This window comes from Thamnophis sirtalis, unplaced genomic scaffold (assembly GCF_051295495.1).
Source record: "Thamnophis sirtalis isolate CommonGarterSnake01/CBP01778 unplaced genomic scaffold, rThaSir2_p1.2 scaffold_16, whole genome shotgun sequence".
NCBI classification, from domain to species: Eukaryota; Metazoa; Chordata; class Lepidosauria; order Squamata; family Natricidae; genus Thamnophis; species Thamnophis sirtalis.
This window is the reverse complement of record NW_028261396.1, coordinates 528090-548564: the sequence shown is the minus strand read 5'-3', so window position 1 is coordinate 548564 and position 20475 is coordinate 528090. Positions and strand designations below refer to the sequence as shown.

Genomic DNA, 20475 nt, shown 5'->3' with positions numbered 1-20475 from the left:
AAGTGTCAGGTGCGAGATAACTTGAAAAAGCATCACAAAGATGGAATGTCGGTGCCGTTGGTCCTGGCGGGAATCTCCCACGCATGCGTAGTCCATCCAGCAGCTGAACTCCAGAACCTTCCTCCAGCACAATGAGTAACCCCTCCCAAATACCATGCCCTCCGTCCCCGTTTCATGGCAGCCGAAGCAACAGCAAAGCAGAGGCTGACACAACACACCATACACTCCGTTCTAAATGGGGCTGGACCGTATTTTAGGGTCAACAGCCCCAGGCCTGCCGGAACAGCCAGGTTTTAGTGGCTTTCCGGAAGGCCGAGAGAGTGGGAAGGGTCCGGATCTCTGCGGGTAGATTGTTCCACAGGGTCGGAGCAGCTACAGAGAAAGACCTCCCCCGAGTAGTCGCCAACCGGCATTGCCCAGTTGACGGTACCCGAAGGAGTACTGTGAGATCTTATGGGTCGTTGGGAAGTATGTGGCAGGAGGCGGTCCCGCAGATATCCAGGTCCCAAGCCATGTAGGGCTTTAAATCAAGCAATGCTTAATCAAATTTTGATCATTAACAGAATGTTTGAGTTTATTTATATGCCGCCCTTTTCCCTGGGGGGACTCAGGGCGGCTTACAACTCGAAAAGGGAGGGGGGGAAACAAACATTTAACACATAGGACAATACGTCATTAAAAAACACAACATTCATACCATTCGGGTGGGTTACAGTCTTTAGCCCCAGGCCTGACGGGATAGCCAGTTTTTGAGGGCTGTGCGGAAGGTCTGGAGGGTGGCGAGGGTACGAATCTCCATGGGGAGATCGTTCCATAGGGTCGGAGCTGCCACCGAGAAGGCTCTCCTCCGCGTGGAGGAGTATCATCCAAATGTATCATCCAAATTTAAGTTGCTTGAGCAACTGCAGCTTCCACGGTACTATTTTAAGATATTAGCCATCTGGGTGGGAGACCTGGGCTTCCCAGAGAGTTAAAACATGACCTAACTGCATTTTCTCCTATCAGCCTACCATAAACGTAGGAAATCTTTTTTTTAAAAAAAGCTTTATTTTAGCATTATGCAATCTATCTACTGTGCCTCCTCGGTGTGGCTTTCCCCCCTTCTTCTTAGGATGATCTTTTTTATATTCCAGATGAGCAAGAGGTCCATTTTGTTTTTAAACACAAGGTAAAAATGTGGTTTTCGGTGCAAACCCGCTGTGTTTACACCACCCGTTAAAGCGAGTCACTTAATTCATAAAAAAAAGGCCCAAATGCACTTGGATCATAAATGGACAGAAAACTCCTCCCATCTCTCCGGGGAAAGCGCACACACAACCACACACACACAAATAACACAGAGAGACAGAAGAAAGAACTCGGCCCAAACGGAAACGCGCAGAGGTCAATGAAACGCCGTAGTAGCAGCAGTAGTAGCAACAGTAGCCGCTAGAAACTGCTCACAAAGCTCGTATTTCACAGCCTGCTCAGCGGAAGGATATTTCACCTTGTTTACCCTGAAACCGGCTCATTGAATGAGTGGAAAGGAGGAGGAGGGAGAAGGGAGGAGGAGGAGCCTTCGAGCGGGTTGGCAGGCTGCTCTCCTGATTGACGCTTCCTTGGCTCAATGGGAAAAGCCGCTCGGCTCGGGGCGGGCGGGCGTATTCTGCTGGCAGCCAGAGCGCTTCGCCGCGGTGAGGAGCGGGCAGTCAGCCTGTGCGCGGTGTCCGTGTAAAGCCTCGGAACCGCCGCCGCCGCCGCCGCTGCTGCTTCTGACCCCTGGAGTCGGGAGGCACGGCGAGCCGAAGAAAGACCCTTTAGCCACGTAAGTAGCTTGTTCATACGTGGTGAAGGGAGACAATGCCTTGCTGAAAGGGATCGGCTCGGCCATCCCTTTCCTCTCCACTCTTACCTCTAGGAATAAAGAGCGGCGCCTGCAAGATTGCATTGAAGTGGCTGCATCGCCTCCCTCCTTTTCTCTGCATCTCAGGACTCTGGGGAGGGGGCTAAGAAGATCGCAGAGAGGGTGATTTTTTCTTCTTTCCCTGCAGCGCTTTCTTTCTCTCTCTCCTTTTTTTTTGGAGGGGGGGTCCTTTGTGGTCTTTCCACCCCCCCTTTTTTTTTTGCTTGCATGTGCAGCAACTGCACTCGAACCCTCCGGGGGAGCAACGGAGAAAGACCGGACGTCTCCAGGCCGAGGATGGAAAGCTAAAGAGCCATCGATTTCTCCTTGTCCTCGGTTGTCCCGGTTCTCCTTGTCCTGATCAACGCGACCCCATTCGAGCAGCTGCAGCTCGCTCTCTCTCTCTCCCGGAGCTTTGCGCACTTCGGGATCCTGGTTGAAAAGGATTTAGTTTGGGAAACGGTTTTTTTTTTCCTCCCCCTTCTTTTTCTTCCGCCGAAAATCAGGAGGCTCGGTTCGAAGAAATCCGGATCGGATCAAAGTAGCAGCGGGCTTCCCCCTCCCCCCCTCCTGCACCGTTAAAAAAGGGGAGCTTCTCGGCCATCCGCGGAAGTTAAAATACTCCGCTGCTATTTTTTTGTTTTTTGTTTAATTTATTGATTTGTCTTTGGTGGCTTCTCTGAATAAGAGTCCTTTTCCACGAGGGGGTAAGAAGAAAAAAAAGAGAGGACCAGACGCGCCCTCTACAGTTTCAAGCAGGTTATTAAAAGAAAACCTATTGAAAAAGCCAGGAAAGAAGAAAGAAAGAAAGAAAAAAACCCCTCGTTCAAATAATAAACCCGTGGGAAGTTTTCCACGCGAGCGACTGGGAATCGGAGACTGATATAAAACGAACCCCCCCACCGGTCCTTCGAAACGCCTTTCCCAGATGTTTGGATTTTAAACCCCGCGGCGTTTCCTTGCGGGGTGGGGGGTGGGTGGGGAGAGGGGCCTCCGCTTTTGCTCATTTCGCTACTTTGCGGGACTTGGCCGCTGTTTTGAGCTACGAAGATCGGCAACGTTCGAATCGAACGCGGTGGAGACGAACGTTCGGTTAACAAAGATCGGCAACGTTCGAATCGAACGCGGCGGAGACGAACGTTCGAATCGAACGTTCGATTGACCCCATTCATATTCTTGTGCTGTTTTGCGCTGGAAAAACCGGGACTGTTAGATCCTACAGAAACCTGCCGCCGGAGCCCTCTTTCTTCTTCTTTCCAACACAGCAGCAAAAAGGGCATTTTTTTTTTGCTGATAAAACCCCAAAGAATTGTGAGTGAGTGAGTGAGTGAGAAAGGCAAAGAAAGGAAAGAAATTGGGGAAGGGGATTTCCCGGGAGGGTTTCTTCTCCATCCCCATGAACATACAAAGGTCAACCCCAATCACGATAGCGCGGTATGGAAGACCTCGGAACAAAACTCAAGATTTCGACGAGCTCTCGACTATAAGACAGACTGAAGCCAGCAGCCAGAGTTTCAGCCCCAACCTTGGCTCGCCGAGCCCGCCGGAGACGCCGAACTTGTCGCATTGCGTTTCTTGCATCGGGAAATACTTATTGCTGGAGCCTCTGGAAGGAGACCACATTTTCCGGGCCCTGCATCTGCACAGCGAGGAGGAACTGCTTTGCAAGGTAAACTTTTCCTCCCCTTCCCTTCTCTTCCCTTCTCTTCCCTTCCCCTCTTCTTGCCTTTCTGCACCGAAAGCTCGCAGGCGCAGCGTGGCCTTTTCCCTGCGTCTAGCAAGTTTATTTTTAGAAGGGTACTCGAAGGAGTGTGTGTGTGTGTCTGCGTGCGTGCGTGTGCTTTGCCGGGGAAGGGAGCCTCCGGTTGAGGCGCTGGGTGCAATTTAATTAAACAAACAAAGCCTTGCATAATTAAAACGGCTCTCGGCAACTTTGCAGACAATGGGCCACGTTTATAACGGTGGCCTAGAGCCAAAGCCGCGGGGGAGAGGAAAGACCGGGGAGGGGAGGGGGGATGTTGGGTTTAAAAGCGGGATCCCTGGATACAGCGCTTTCCTATTTCCTTCCGACTTTTTGTTCTTAAACTTTGCACGATGCCCATTCTTCCTAGTCAAAGGATACTTCTCGGGGGGGGGGGGGAGGAATAAACCATATATATATTTAGCTGATGAGAGCTAAATAGCTTGAAATAGATCTATACTAGTCTCCCTTTATTTATTTATCAGCACAATTAAAAAAAAACATACATACATACATACATACATACATACATACATACATACATTAGCCAAGTTAATAATTGCAGGCCACTGGCACCTTCGTCTGCCTAAGGCTGCAAGCCTCCGTCTACTGTATGTGGGTATTTATTTGGGAACAAGCAGCGGATTCTCTTCCTAAACAAACAAACAAACAAAAAATCATCCGAAGGTTTGAGGCTGCATAGCTGATTTTTTTTTTTAAATCCGTTAACCCGGCCTTTATTTATTTATTTATTTATTTTTACCCAGATGAGTTGTTTGCAAACACCATCCCCCCTCCACCTTGGAGCAACCATTCAAAAAAGCCTTGCAGAATTGCATTTTTAAGGCAAATAATGCTGCTTATCCTTGCTGCTGTGGCTGGCTCCCCATCCCAGCCTCTTTAGTTTCATTGTGAACTGGGGGAGGGGGAGAGAGGAAACCCCCCCCTGTCTGTAGGGAAACTAGCACCCATTCACCACCGAGGCCATTCCGATTCCTTTGTTCCTGAAGTGCTGCGTACAGTATACACTATGCTCTTCCTGGCTGCTTTAATGCACAGCTTAATGCAATGTTTTTCTATGCCATTCGTCAGGTTTTATTTTAAACAGATGGCAAGTAAGAGAAAATGGTCATTTTGTGTCTTTTCAATTTTAGCCCCCCACCTCCCCTCGCCCCCCCCCCAATGCACAGTGAAGGTCTTTTGAAAGGATAAGTAAAGAGGTCTTGTAATCCTGATGGTTTCATTGATGGCTGGAAGCAAACAGGAGGCCCATTAACCTCCTAAAATAATTAAAAGTAGCTTTGTACAGTCCCGCTGACTGGTGGATGATTTCTATTTAGGGTTGTTAGGTGGTGGGAAAATTAAATTGCATTCTCTGGTTGCTTGTAAAGACTTGCTTTGCAGGGCAGTCTAAATGCATTGGTCACTTGTGAATCACGGCCATTGGATGTTAATGAAAATTTAGTTTTTGGTATTTTATAGGGTTGCTTATGTTACACTGTTAACACTGAGGATTTGACCTTGCCTGTTGTCTATTGCTGGAAAAGGGGCCATTTGTCTCTTATTATTTAAAATGTGTTCATTGGCTTATTGAGAAAGAGGGAGATTAAAATATTCTTTGCATCCTGCAGAAAGAGCAGCTGATATCTCCAAGTGAGATGTTTACACGTGAACATACAAAAAGAGCTTGTATATTTCCACTGGAAATATTTAAGAAGTGATTTTTTTTGGGGGGGGGAGTCTTCCTCTAATGCCTCTTGCAACCAGGAAGAAATCTCTCTTGTAACAAACATGTAGATTCCCCCCCCCTAAGAACTACTACTTTCAATCAATGATAAATACCTTAAGTTGGTTTGTCGTACTAACGTAACCTTGGAGGATCCATTAAACATGCTTCATAATTAAAAGTTCAATGCCAGTGAAAAGATAGTTGAATTGCAGTACTTTTGTAAATGTCTAATAATAACTGCATTCACATAGTTGCCCGTCCTTGTTTCTTCTAAATATGATTCCTGTGGCATATGTGGCTCCTCAGATAGCAATCTTAATTAATTTCATCGGGCACTGTTACACTCTTGTATGAATGCTGCTTTCCTCCTCAGAACTCAAAAGTAGTTAAGAATCAGGCATTCTGATCTGAATAATACAATTCAACTAGGAAAAAAAAAAGCCTTTGAAAAGTCAGCCTGAAAGAGACAGTTTTGCCTGAAAGAGACAGTTTTGCATGGCGGAGGAAAGTGCTATTTAAAGAGCCTGCACCTTTCCCCTGTGCTTGAAAATTGATCAGATTTTTCATGAAGATAACAGTTGGGAGAATAGTCCTTCAGGGTTGAAGTCTACTGCACCACCACCCCCCTCCACATTAAATAGTTGATATTTCATTCTGAGTAGACTTCATACAGGGTTATCAAAATCTACTTGCACTTCCTCAGGTAGAGCAACAGGGCAGTGATTAATCTGTCCAACTTTCTCATTTTGTCATAAAGCCCTACATGGCATCGGACCTGGATACCTGAGAGACCGCCTCCTGCCGATGACCTCTCTCAGACCAATTAGATCGCACAGGTTAGGTCTCCTCCGGATTCCATATGCCGGTCAATGTCGGCTGCTGACTCCCCGGGGGAGAGCCTTCTCTGTTGCAGCTCCAGCCCTCTGGAATGATCTCCCCATGGAGATCCGGACCCTTATTACCCTCCCGGCCTTCCGCAAAGCCACCAAGTCCTGGCTGTTCCAGCAGGCTGGGGGGGAGCTGAGAAGCATCTACCTCCACGGAAATTGTGAATGTTGGTTTTGTTTTTAATATGTTGTCTTTGTCTCGTTTCCCCCTTTCCCTTGTCTTTTGTGAGCCGCCCGGAGTCCTCCGGGAGTGGGCGGCATACAAGACAAATAAATAATAATAAATAATAATAATCCACATTTCAAAAGATCTAGAGACGGCAACACACATGGGGTGAAACACTTCATCGAATGCCAATGTTTTGCATTCAGTTCTCAGGAAACCTTTTGCTAGAGTGTGATCAGACTGGTAAGTCTTTAATCGTGTCCTTGCTAACCTCGGAGCATGACCCACTAAATTAGGCAGTCTTATTTCTACATGCATAGAAATGCAGCAGGTGTGGTCCCATCGAGAGAGATGACAAAAATAGATTTTGACATATGATAAGAACAAACTCACCTCCTTAGTCCTTCACTTAAAACAAAACAACTTTTTTTTTACTGTAACTTTTGCAGTAACAAAGTAAATTCCATTTAAGCTTCAATTGGACAACCTGGTGTCTGGAGGGGCATTTTTAGTAATAATATTAACCTGTCTTTGTAACTTTTCTGACCTTCATTCCTAAGGGAAACAAGTGCGGGGAATTTTTCCCATAATGTTGGTGTTGACTTACTTGCAGGATTTCCATTATTTTCAATGAAGCTCTTTATGAATGTCTCAAGCATTCATTCATTCATTCATGATTGGTGAATTTATGTAACCTTTTAGTGCTGGTAGCACTTTCATTCATAAGTCATAAGGGATACACTTGCTCTTAAAGAGATACTTGCCTAGAAGTGTCAGAAGTCTGAATTCTTGATTAAAACCCAATGTAGTCCAACCTAAAGGTAATCTATGCGTCCCTATCATTTGCTCAAGAAGAATTTATAGGTGCTTCTGTTCGTTTCCTTTTAATTGAAGGTGGCCTGAATGCTGAATAAATGCATGCATCTCCTATTTGTAGTATACAAGCTCTCACAAGGAAAGAGATTTTGAAACTTTTCTTATTCTCCTGTGTCTTTCAAATACATACCCCGAGACCTGAGCAACTCCATATCTCTCCCCATCTTTTAAAAGCAAAGGAAATACGGTTAGGAAGTTCCTGTCCCTCCTAGTTATATAGATCAGTGTTTCTCAACCTTGGCCACTTGAAGATGTCCGGACTTCAACTCCCAGAATTCCCCAGCCAGCATTCGCTGGCTGGGGAATTCTGGGAGTTGAAATCCAGACATCTTCAAGTAGCCAAGGTTGAGAAACACTGGTATAGATCCTTTTGAGATTGCTCGTGTAAAACCTTTGCCCATAATTAATGCAACCTCATCAACCCAATCGTTAAAAGTTTGCACAAAATAGTGAACCAGAAACTGGTCCCTTACATCTTGGGTTTACATAAGGAGCTAGATTAAAATGTGGTAGTCATGAGTTTCTCACATGATTTCAGCCAAGGCTTGACTGCCAAAGTATTTACAGAGATTATAATCTTGATAAAATTGTAGTTATAAATCAGTTTGAGTTCACAAACATGCATTCGCTGGCTGGGGAATTCTGGGAGTTGAAGTCCAGACATCTTCAAGTAGCCAAGGTTGAGAAACACTGGTATAGATCCTTTTGAGATTGCTCGTATAAAACCTTTGCCCATCATTAATGCAACCGCATCAACCCAATCGTTAAAAAGTTTGCACAAAATAGTGAACCAGAAACTGGTCCCTTACATCTTGGGTTTACATAAGGAGCTAGATTAAAATGTGGTAGTCATGAGTTTCTCACATGATTTCAGCCAAGGATTGACTGCCAAAGTATTTACAGCGATTATAATCTTGATAAAATTGTAGTTATAAATCAGTTTTGAGTTCACAAACACGCTAACACCAAGCCATACAAATTGCAGCTTGCTTGGCATTTGTCTAGAACACCATAAAACGGAGTTATGGATCAGCCTTGATGTCATTATGACTGAAGACCATCTGCTGGGAGAGTGATGGGCTTCCTTGTACAGTGGTTTTGGTCACTATGAGCACAGACTGCTGGATGAGATGGGCCAGGAGGTCAAATTGGGAGAGCATTGCTTACATCCTTGTCCCAAAAGTGCTTCTTCAAGGGGCAATTGGAAGAGATGTTTCACTTCTCATCCTAGAAGCTTCTTCAGCTCTGGCTGGATGGTGGGGAATGGAAGGATTGATACTCCTTGCAGACAGCTGGTCATTTGCATCCTTTTAGCGTGACCCGACAAATGCGCGAACGTCAAAAGCGCGCCGACAAAACCGTGGCGCTAAAACCGCGATGTCAAAAGCGCGCCGACAGAAGCGCGGCCACAGAAGCGTGATTTAAGTTAAGGTAAGGGTTAGGGTTTGGTTTAGGGTTAGAGTTACAGCGCGCTTCTGTCGGCGCGCTGTTGTTGACGCGCTTCAGTGCTCATTCATCGGCGCGGTTTTGTCACCACGGTTTAGTCAGGTGTGCTTTTGTCGTTCGCGCATTTGTGGTGGAACCCCTTTTAGAGGGTCCTTGAAGCACTTGGAGGTTTATCTATGTCATCAGGTTCATCCGAGTGGTGCAAAATGGGTGTGGAGCCTTTTTGGAACTGCTGAAGGCTCCACGCCCATTTGCACTACTTGGGTGACCCTGAGGACACAGATAAACACTCCAAGTGGCCACAGTGACTCTCTAAAAAGATGCAAATGACCAGCTGTCTGCAAGGAGTATACATGGAAATCCTTCCATTCCCCACCATCCAGCCAGAGCTGAAGAAGCTTCTGGGAAGAGAAGGCCTGTGTCATCCCAGCTACTACACTGGGGCTGCCAGCACAGCTCTGCCAATAACACAGTGGGCTCTCCTGCATGAAACGGACCACTTTTCCTCCCTGATGGTTGGTGGAAAGAAACCGGGAGGTTATTATTATTATTTTCCCTTTCAGACTGTGGGTAAAACCATTTAGAGCTGCAGATCAGTAATTGGTATATTGGCTCCACTTTCCGACAAGAGACAGACAAGGCTAAAGGATGTCTGCATCCATATTGTCCCAATGGGTTTTTTTTTTATTACCAAGCTGAAGGGTTCCTGCCATGGCTTCTTAGTGATCCAGCTGTGCTATCCAAGATAAAGAGGGGAAAGATACTTCTCCCCTTTCCCAATGTGGTAATAAGGACATAAAAACACATCTATGGAGATTCTTCTTAGAGCCGAGGTGGCGCAGTGGTGAAATGCAGCACTGCAGGCTACTTCAGCTGACTGCAGTTCTGCAGTTCGGCTGTTCAAATCTCACCGGCTCAGGGTTGACTCAGCCTTCCATCCTTCCGAGGTGGGTAAAATGAGGACCCGGATTGTTGTTGGGGGCGATATGCTGACTCTGTAAACCGCTTAGAGAGGGCTGAAAGCCCTATGAAGTGGTATATAAGTCTAACTGCTATTGCTATTCTCAGTCATCCAGGTCATGGTTGTCCCATAGGTGCTTTATCAAGAGGCAACTGGGCTTCCTGGTTTTTCTTTGAAGAAGTTTTACTTCCCAGTAAAAATAGAAGAGCCCTGTTTATTTTGCAAATGCTGTTCTAGAATTCCATTCAAAGGCACAGGACTTACAGGCTGGTAAACTTCCTTTTAATGTAGGGCATCCGCCATTGTATCCCAGATAGAAAATTAAATCAGATGCTGGGCCATCGGGGATTTTTAATTCTCTCTCTCCATCTAGAGAGCTTTTTTTTTTTTAAGTAATCTGCCCCCTTTTTTGTTTTCATTGGGGGAAAACACATCCTTTCCCTCCCCCAGCTAAAACGGTTTACATTTTAACCACCAAGCTTTGGGAGCTGGAGGGGGGCGGTGAGAAGACAGAGTTTCATTATGGGAAATGCCGGCCCAGGGCATTAAGGGTTCAAGTAAGAATGTCTCTTACAGTTAACTCCTCCTTTGTCAGGCGTATCACCCCGCAGATGTATTGGGATTGCCACTTCCAGAATTCCCCCGAATCTCTGCTGTCTGGGGAAATTTGGGGGTTTATTAACTCAACCCACTGGGCAATGGCTGATTGACTAAAGCTAATTTTGTAGTCTTAGGTTGACTAGTTCTAACTCAGTATGTCTACAACATATTTTGGATTTTTAAAATATTATATATATTTTATATATATACTTAAAGTCACAACCCCTGGTATGCCCAAGTATGGGAGGAAGGTCACACTTCCACTCTCTGTCATTAGGCTCGTCACAAGAGACCATCCAGACAGAAACCCAATATTTTTTACTGTTGTCTTTTTTGTTACATTTGTTATATTTATGCTGATAAATAAATAAAGGGAGACTAGTATAGATCTATTTCAAGCTATTTAGCTCTCATCAGCTAGCCATACCCAAGTTTTTGGGAATCGAACCTGTGCTCCATTGCCTCCCAGGCAGGGAGTTAACCATTTGAGCTACAGAGAACGACTCCTTTATCAGCCAGCCAGGGTGGGAGGTATATACTTAAAGTCACAACCCCTGGTATGCCCAAGTATATATATATATAATATTTTGTGTGTGTGTGTGTGTATGTATGTATGTATATATCACAACTCCTGGTACACCCAAATATGGGAGGGAGCATACTGCTTCCCTTTTCTCTCTTTCGGCTCACCCTAGGAGCCATCCAGGCAGAAAGGCACAAAGGCAACACACACACACACACACACCGTATTTTTCAGAATGTAAGATACACCTTTTTCCTTCCCTTTTGTCTTCAGCGTCTTATACACTGAATACAGAATTTTTGGCCTCCCGAAACCCCGCCCCCCTTTGCAAAAATGGCCATGCATAGCCTTTAGGAGGCTTCCGGAATTCTCCTGGGGGCCGGGGAGGGCAAAAATGAGCAAAAAAATGGGCCGTTGCACTCTATAAACTTCCTAAATACTATGCATGCCGTTTTATTAACAAAAAAAACCTGGACCATTTTTGGGAGGCCTGCAGAGTGCAAAAATTGTTTTAATGTTTAATTTGCCTCTTCAAAATCTTGGTGCGTCTTATACTCTGAAAAATATGGCATATATTTTGGATTTGGGGGGGGGGGAACTGGCCTTCCTGTTGGTTAACCCTTTCTTTTACTGCGAACTCCCAATTCTAGGTGTTCGATATTGGCTGCTACCAAGAATTACTGGCACCATGTTTTTGCCTGCTTCCTCACGACAACATCAACCAAATCACCGAAGTCATTCTTGGGGAGACGAAGGCCTACGTGTTCTTTGAGCGGAGTTACGGGGACATGCACTCCTTTGTTCGCACCTGCAAGAAGCTGAAGGAGGAAGAGGCAGCCAAGCTGTTCTACCAGATAGCCTCCGCGGTGGCGCACTGTCACGACGGCGGGCTCGTCCTGAGGGATCTCAAGCTGCGGAAATTCATTTTCAAGGATGAAGAAAGGTGAGGAAAGGCATCTCTTCCCCCCCCCTCCTCCTCCTCCTCCCGGGCGGCTCCCTCTCCCTGCTATCCTCAGGGAAAGGCATTGCTGTGGTTTGCCCTTTCAAAAGGCTTCTTTTTCTGACTACTGTTCCCGATATCTCCCTCCGTTAAACCTGGACTTCGGTATTAAAAAAAAAAGGTTTTAGTGGCGTTTGAGGGAAGCTGGTAGCTCATCTTCACTTCCTTGAGAAGTCTTGGGTTGAGGAGAAGCCACCACTTAGCTTGTGGTCTCCCGGGTGTCTTATTTGGTTGCAAGATGGATGCCCTTCCAGGTGTTCGGTAAAGAGCCGAGGTGGCGCAGTGGTTAGGGTGCAGTACTGCAGGCCGCTTCAGCTGACTGTTATCTGCGGTTCGGCGGTTCAAATCTCACCGGCTCAAGGTTGACTCAGCCTTCCATCCTTCCGAGGTGGGTGAAATGAGGACCCAGACTCTGGGGGTGATATGCTGACTCTCTGTAAACCACTTAGAGAGGCCTGAAAGGCCTATGAAGCGGTATATAAGTCTAACTGCTATTGGTATTGCTAAATGAAGACCCAGACTGTAGGGGCAATATGCTGACTCTGTAAACCGCTTAGAGAGGCCTGAAAGCCCTATGAAGTGGTATATAAGTCTAACTGCTATTGTTCAAGGCATGGGCTGAAAGGAAAGGGTTCTCCTTGAGTTTCCATGGCTGGGGGGTAACCTTCAACTTAACTCTCTCCACTATCAGACCCAGAGCCATAGTGGCGCAGAGGTTAGATTGCAGTATCGCTGGCAAATTCTGCCGACTGCCAGCAGTTCGATTCTCACCAGCTGAAGGGTCGACTCAGCCTTCCATTCTTCTTAGATTGGTAAAATGAGGACCCAGATTGTTGGGGGACAATATGCTGACTCTGTCAACCTCTTAGAGAGGGCTGTAAAGCACTGTGAAGCTATAAAAGTCTTAAGTGCTATTGCTATATCTTGGGCATTATACCTGAACTACAACTGTTGGGGTATATGGGTCAGTAATCTTTGAAGAACCATAGGTGTCCCATCCATGTAAAACCTCTCTTATATCCAAGTTGACTAATCTACAAAACAAAATATGAATTTTTCCCATGAGATGAACTTTTGGATTGTAGTTTCATAACAAGTTGCTTTCCTACATGGGGCTATTAATATTACTCTTGCGCATGAGTTGTTCCAGCTGCGTTTCTGACCTTTCCCCTTTTCAGTGGGTTCACTGGGAAGAGCATTTCATGTGGCTCTGTTCTTGAGCCCATCCTCTTGTGACAGCTAAAATCTAGACGCACAAATTCTTTTCTTTCCACCCGAACAACTGTTTTATGCACCTAGTCTTAAACTCTATAGAGTTACGCTACAATTTGTAGCTGTTAACGTGTACATTTTCATCCTTTCCAAAATTGGTGGCAATGCATGCTGGGATGAAAGCAAGAATGTGAGTTGTTTTAAGAGAGTAACAGTTGGATCATGTCGGGAGTTTTCAGAGGTTACAGTTTGATTCTTCAGGTTTACGAAATAACCTATTGGGAACATTGTGAAAGGTGCCAAAAACCACATTGATTATTTCTCAGTTTTTTTTAAAATGTCACCCAATCAGAATTGCCAGTGTGTATTACTTTTAAGTGCTTTTCTAAAAGAAAATTTAAAAAAATAAATAAAACAGATGGGATATTTTTACAACAACATTCGACTTGTTTTGCAATTTTGGTGTGGTATCCTGCCTCGTCATCCTGAGCCGAGGTGGCACAGTGGGTAGAGTGCAGTACTGCAGGCCACTTCAGCTGACTGCTATCTGCAGTTCAGCGGTTCAAATCTCACCAGCTCAGGGTTGACTCAGCCTTCCATCCCTCCGAAGTGGGTGAAATGAGGACCCAGACTGTGGGGGCGATATGCTGACTCTGTAAACCACTTAGAGAGGGCTGAAAGCCCTATGAAGCGGTATATAAGTCCAACTGCTATTGCTATTAAAGAAGCCAATCTAGAAAGATTGATCTCCTTCTGCTCCACTCTGCATTAGTTGCAAGTAGGTCACCAGCAGGGATATGTAGAGCATGTCAATTTGGAAGCAACACATTCCAATCTCTCTCTGGACCATGCTTTAATTTCATTTGACTTCCTGGCCCAGGCTGTTCTGGAGGAATTGGTGGCTTCCGAAAGTAAATTCTCTAGGCTGCTTCCAGTTTAGAGGATTTGCTCCCAGTCCCCCTCAGAACTACTCCCAGAATGGCACGTCTGGGCGGGCAGAAGGTTCAGCATGGGTCCAGAGAGGGAGCGCAATGTCCTATGGGTCTCTGGGATTGATGCACAACCCTTAAGCATTAGCCTGCCCTTCATTGTTTATTGGAGGCGATGCCTTTGGATAAAGAGCATCTGACATAGCTCTCACTTAAGTGGGATCACAGGCAACGCACGATGCTACAAAATGGCTTGTGTGGTTTTAGCTTAGAATGTTACATGCATATATTTTGTATCTTGTAGTTTATAACTCGTGGATCAAGCTGTTTAGATCTTATTCAACAAACTTTGGTTACATAGTGTAGGGCAGTGTTGGCAAACCTATTCGGCGCTGAGTGCCGAAACGGGACTGGGGAAGCACGGGAGCAGTTCTCTCCACGCATATCTAAGCTTCTGGTTTCCAGCATGTGCACTGATTGAATTGAATTGAATTTATTATATTTCTATGCCGCCCTATTCCCAGAAGGGACTCAGGGCGGCTCACAACCAAGTCAATGGGGGGGGGTATACAAATAGGGGGGGGGGGAAGGAACATGGACAAAACAATACCACAATTTAAAACAGTCAACAACCATACCATTCGAGCGGGGACAAGAACTCATTAGCCCCAGGCCTGTCAGAACAGCCAGGTTTTAAGGGCTTTGCGGAAAGCCTGGAGGGTGGTGAGGGTCCGAATCTCCACGGGGAGTTCGTTCCAAAGGGCCGGAGCAGCCACAGAGAAGGCCCTCCTATGGGTGGTCACCAATCGGCATTGGCCGGTGGATGGAATTTGGAGGAGGCCTAATCTGTGGGATCTAATCGGTCTGTTGGAGGTAATTGGCAGCTGGCGGTCTCTCAAGTACCCTGATCACCTGATCTTCCAGTTTCCAGGAGAACAGCTGGTTGGTCTGCCGGTTTCTGTAAAGAACAGTTGGGTGGTGTGCATGTGCACGCTGAAAACAAGAAGCTCAGCTTCCAGGTGCATGCATGCACGCCAGGGAGCTATTCTTCTGGTTTCTGGTATTCCATGCATGTGGAGACCAGCTGGCCAGCATGCATGTGCACTCCAGAACCCGGAAGAGCAACAGGTGACTGCTGGCTTGCCCAGAGAGATGAGTTTGCATGCCACTTCCGGCACACATGCTATAGATTCGCCATCACGGGTGTAGGGTTCAGATTCTCTCCCTGCACTGGAGAAACAGGCCTCAAATCTGGGGGAAATGCTAGCTAATGCCAGTGTTCTCATGCTCCTTCTACCCAGTGGTCCCCTTAATAATGACATGCATTGTGTGACTTAATGACCGCAATTGGAAAAGCTGGGATTGCAGACCATCAGCAAAACAGTCCTGTGGCATCTCACTTCATGACCACTTTACTCAACAGCCGCGTGAGCGATTGTGGGTGTACCTCGATACGCCCACGTTACACCTATCCTCCGCGAGCTGCACTGGCTTCCAATCGGTCTCTGGATACGCTTCAAGGTGCTAGTTATTACTTATAAAGCCCTTCATGGTATTGGACCTGGGTACTTGAGAGACCGCCTGCTGCCAATTACCTCCCAAAGACCCATTAGATCGCACAGGGTCGGCCTCCTCCGGGTCCTGTCTACTAGCCAATGCCATCTGGCTACGACCCGGGGGAGGGCCTTCTCTGTGGCAGCTCCGGCCATTTGGAACGAACTCCCCGCGGAGATTCGCCTCTCTCCCTGCCTTCCGAAAAGCCGTTAAAACCTGGCTGTGTCGGCAGGCCTGGGGTTGATGAGTTCCCCTCCCCTCTCAACTTGTATGGCTGTGTGATTTTCGTGTATTTTAATTATTTGTATTGTGTTGAGTCCCTCCTGGAGAAGGGCGGCATACAAATAAACTAAATACAAATACAAATACACGTGCTATAGATTCACCATCACAGGGTTCAGATTCTCTCCCTGCACTGGAGAAACAGGCCTCAAATCTGGGGGAAATGCTAGCTAATGCCAGTGTTCCCGCACTCCTTCTATCCAGTGGTCCCCTTAATAATGACATGCATTGTGTGACTTAATGACCGCAATTGGAAAAGCTGGGATTGCAGACCATCAGCAAAACAGTCCTGTGGCATCTCACTTCATGATCATTTTACTCAACAACTCAAATTCTGGGCCCAATGTGATCATACGTGGAGGACTACCTGTGTGAGTCTGGGTATGGAGAGGACAGGAATGTAGACTTTTATTGACTCTGCTCCAGGGGTGGGTTTCAGGCGGTTCACGGTGGTCCCCGCGAACCAGTTGGTCGGCGAACCCGGAAGTAAGTAACTTCCGGGAACGCCGAAGGATCCACCCACCCGCCCGCGTTCCTTACCCGGTTTTGACGAGTTCTGTGCTTCCACGCATGCGCAGGACGCATACAGTGCCTGCGCGATCCTCCAGGAGCAGCTGGAGCATCGCACAGGCGCTAGTACGCATGCGTGCACTGCGTGCGTGCACGAGGACACCGCCGGCCCTGTTCCAACCGAACCGGTTGGAAGGGGGCGAGAAACCCACCCCTGCTCTGCTCCCATCCCTGTGAGAATACAAATTTTATCCTGCACACACAATCTTTCAGTGTGATTTAGGCTTTGGATTTGGAACTTTTGTCGGGGACGCAGCTGGGTTTTTCAGTGTTCCAGCTGTGATTCAGAAGATACATTTTACCCTGCACAGGAATATGAAAGGAACACCAAAACAGCTTCATCCCTTCTTCGGGTTGCACTCCTGCAGCCCAATCCTGAAGAGCAGCATGATGCTGGAAATGGACGCTGTTGCTTTCATGAGTCCCCATGTGGGAGGCTTCCTTTGTGTTCCCACACATTTCAAAGCATTTCTTCAGAACTGAATCGGAAGCATTGTACAGATTAGCACATAGGAGGAAAAATGGTTAGACGCTTTGTTGTTGCTGTGAAACAAAGCCAAGTTGCCTAGATAAAACAAAAAAAATGTATTGATTTGGTGCATAAAACTGTTAGGGTTGACCAGGTCACACGGCACTTGTATCCGTTCATTTTGATCATGGAAGTTCTTTAAAAATCCAGTAATGTTTCATAAGCCTATAGAAATTACTCTCTGGGCAGGGTTGATTTGTGTGAGCCTACAACACCCTGTTAATATTAGTTAATTCAGCAATACTATAGTGGCAATAGCTCTCCCTTTCAGCTTCACATTGAATGTATGTTCTGAGTAATTACTAAAAGTTGTGGGCGAATGGTTGCTTTTAGGAGTTCCCGACTTCAGCACTGCATTCGTTCCTTCTAGAAAGTCATACGTGTTTAGAATCTGTATACAATGGTTGTTTGATTAAGATGTGTGTAGAATATGGAATGCATTTCTTTGCCTGCTGAGAAGGAACTTCTAATTGTTGTGTTGTGTTTGTGTTTGAATGTGTTTATTTTATTTATATGCCGCCCTTTCCCCCCGAAGAGGACTCAGGATGGCTCACAACTCAAACCAGGGAAGGGGGATACAAACAAAAAATTAAAACGACACAAAACAATACATAATTTAAAAACACACGACAGTCATACCATTCGAGACGGGGGCAACAATTCTTTAGCCCCAGGCCTGTCGGAACAGCCAGGTTTTAAGGGCTTTGCGGAAGGCCTGGAGGGTGGTGAGGGTTCGAATCTCCACGGGGAGTTCGTTCCAGAGGGTCGGAGCAGCCACAGAGAAGGCTCTCTCCGGGTAGTCGCCAGTCGACACTGGCCGGCGGATGGAATTCAGAGGAGGCCTAATCTGTGGGATCTAATCGGTCTAGTGGAGGTAATTGGTAGCAGGCGGCCTCTCAAGTACCCAGGTCCAATACCATGAAGGGCTTTATAAGTGACGACTAGTACCTTGAAGCGTATCCGGAGACCAATAGGCAGCCAGTGCAGCTCGCGGAGGATAGGTGTTACGTGGGTGAACCGAGGTGCACCCACGATTGCTCGCGCGGCTGCATTCTGGACAAGCTCGAGTCGCCGAATGCTCTTCAAGGGCTGCCCCATGTAGAGCACGTTGCAGTAGTCCAGTAATTCATACTGAGGTCTTCTGCCATGGTATATAGTGAACACAGAGGATGAATAATAAAACGCACCAGTTCAATCTGCGTGCCATGTGTTTTCTCCATGAAGAACACAGGGACTTTTTGCATCCACTGAGGTTTCTCTGCTCTTTGAAACCCTGAACTTTCAGATTTTTATATTGTGTTCATTTGTATAAAATAAGGCGGTTTAATTACTTGCATAAAAACCCCATTCTTGTTCCATAAATGGCACTTCCATTTCCTAGCATTCTTGCAGGCTCCTTGCTTTTTCCTGATGATGGTGGTGCAGTGGTTAAATGCAGCACTGCAGTTCAGCAGTTTGGCTGTTCAAATCCCACCAGGCTCAAGGTTGACTCAGTCTTCCATCCTTCCGAGGTGGGTAAAATGAGGACCCAGATTGTTGTTGGGGGCGATATGCTGACTCTGTAAACCGCTTAGAGAGGGCTGAAAGCCCTATGAAGCGGTATATAAGCCTAACTATTGCTATTGCTATTGCCTTGTCCACATTGAGTCCTGCCTATTTCCTCTTTGAGAATAAAGCAGCCTATATTTTGAGAGAGGTAGTCTTTGTTCAGCCGCGCGAGCGATTGTGGGTGCACCCAGGTACACCCACGTCACACCTATCCTCCGCGAGCTGCACTGGCTACCCATTAGTCTCCGGACCCGCTTCAAGGTGCTGGTCGTTACCTATAAAGCTCTACATGGCATCGGACCTGGGTACCTGAGAAACCGCCTCCTGCCGATTATCTCCCAGAGACCGATTAGATCTCACAGGTTAGGTCTCCTCCGGATTCCATCCGCCAGCCAATGCCGGCTGGTGACTCCCCGGGGGAGGGCCTTCTCTGTTGCAGCTCCAGCCCTCTGGAATGACCTCCCCATGGAGATCCGGACCCTTACTACCCTCCCGGCCTTCCGCAAAGCCACCAAGTCCTGGCTGCTCCAGCAGGCCGGGGGGCTTGTGAAACATCCAGCCCCACGGAAATTGTGAATGTTGCATCTTTTTAAAGTGTTGTCTTTGTCTATTTACCCCCCTTCCCTTGTCTGTTGTGAGCCGCCCGGAGTCCTCCGGGAGTGGGCGGCATACAAGACAAATGAAATGAAATGAAATGAAAAATGAGAAGTTCCATATAGCTGCGTATTCCCAAGTATATACTTTGTTCTGAACTGGTGTCTTGCTTTAATGTATTCTTGGTTGTGATATAATGTTCTGGTGCTCAACCTCATCTTGCTGGAGATTAATAGGCCGTTGTTACTACATGAATTGTGTGGCTCTCTACTTGGTATTTTACAACCTTGACACATGTGCACAAGAGAGGGGAGCAAGGCCTTGGATCCTGATGAATAAGATCAACTATTATATCTGAATCAGTGTTTAAAGAATGCCAACTTTTGTGTGGCACAATGTGATGTACTGTATCTTTATATGTATGTTTTATCTGCTTTCCATTAATATATTTAGATTTGCTGGCAGTTGATATATCTCTCTCTGTCTCTCTCTTTTTTACTGAACTGTTGAGTGTGTTACCATTTATGCTAGTGCCCAAACACAAAAGATTGATCCCTTCCCACTTTCATTTAATTGATTATTTTGATCAATATATAGTCACGCTATTAGCATTGCCTGACATAACTTAAGATGATGTTTTGAAATTAAAATAATATGTTCAGCTTTTGTCTTATCACTTTTTTTCCCTATTGCAATCATTTTGTCCTGCCAGTAAATTATATTCAGCAAGTACTTTTTAAAAGTCTTCAATTAAATTCAAACGTTGGCTGTCATAATATTGAATGCTTAGAATTCATACTTGTTAATCAGCTTTGCTAGTAACATTTTAAAAAGGATTCTATTATTTTGGAAGCTTTTTTTGCGTTCTAGGTGGCCATTTTTTTAACAGTGGGGAATATCTCTGGACTGGGAAGACGGTAATATTTTCTCATTATGTTAAGTGTTAGGAACAAGACAAGAATTTTAATGCGTAGATATACAGTATATCGAGATGGAGGGAGGGATAGAGGAGGATGGATGGATGGATGGATGAATGAATGGGATTCCATATGCAGATAGAAAATATATCCCCAAATCAGATGGATTTCTCATGACTATCTGGTTAAGATGTCAGGCTAGAAACCAGGACACGGTAAGTGTCCTGAAAGCCATCTGGGTGACTTTGGACCACTTCTTTCTTAACCCAATTCATCTCATCTCACCAGATTGTTGTGGGGGAAATAGGAGGAGGAAGGAGGATTATGTAAGTTTGCCACCTTGAGTTATGCATATAGAGAGCCGAGGTGGCGCAGTGGGTAGAGTGCAGTACTGCAGGCCACTTCAGCTGACTGCTAGTTCAGCGGTTCAAATCTCACCGGCTCAGGGTTGACTCAGCCTTCCATCCTTCCGAGGTGGGTGAAATGAGGACCCAGATTGTGGGGGCGATATGCTGACTCTGTAAACGGC

General features: G+C 46.2%; 1 protein-coding gene across 1 annotated transcript in view; it reads left to right on the top strand.

Moving 5' to 3' along the window:
- The first annotated feature begins 2244 nt into the window (after positions 1 to 2244).
- The window catches only part of TRIB2 (tribbles pseudokinase 2), a 34268-nt gene continuing 16037 nt past the window's right edge, over positions 2245 to 20475 (top strand). The window contains exons 1-2 of the mRNA XM_014065321.2: positions 2245 to 3551; positions 11462 to 11754. Coding sequence (XP_013920796.1) covers positions 3279 to 3551; positions 11462 to 11754 — 566 coding nt within the window. The 5' untranslated portion in view covers positions 2245 to 3278. The remainder of the gene's footprint in view (positions 3552 to 11461; positions 11755 to 20475) is intronic.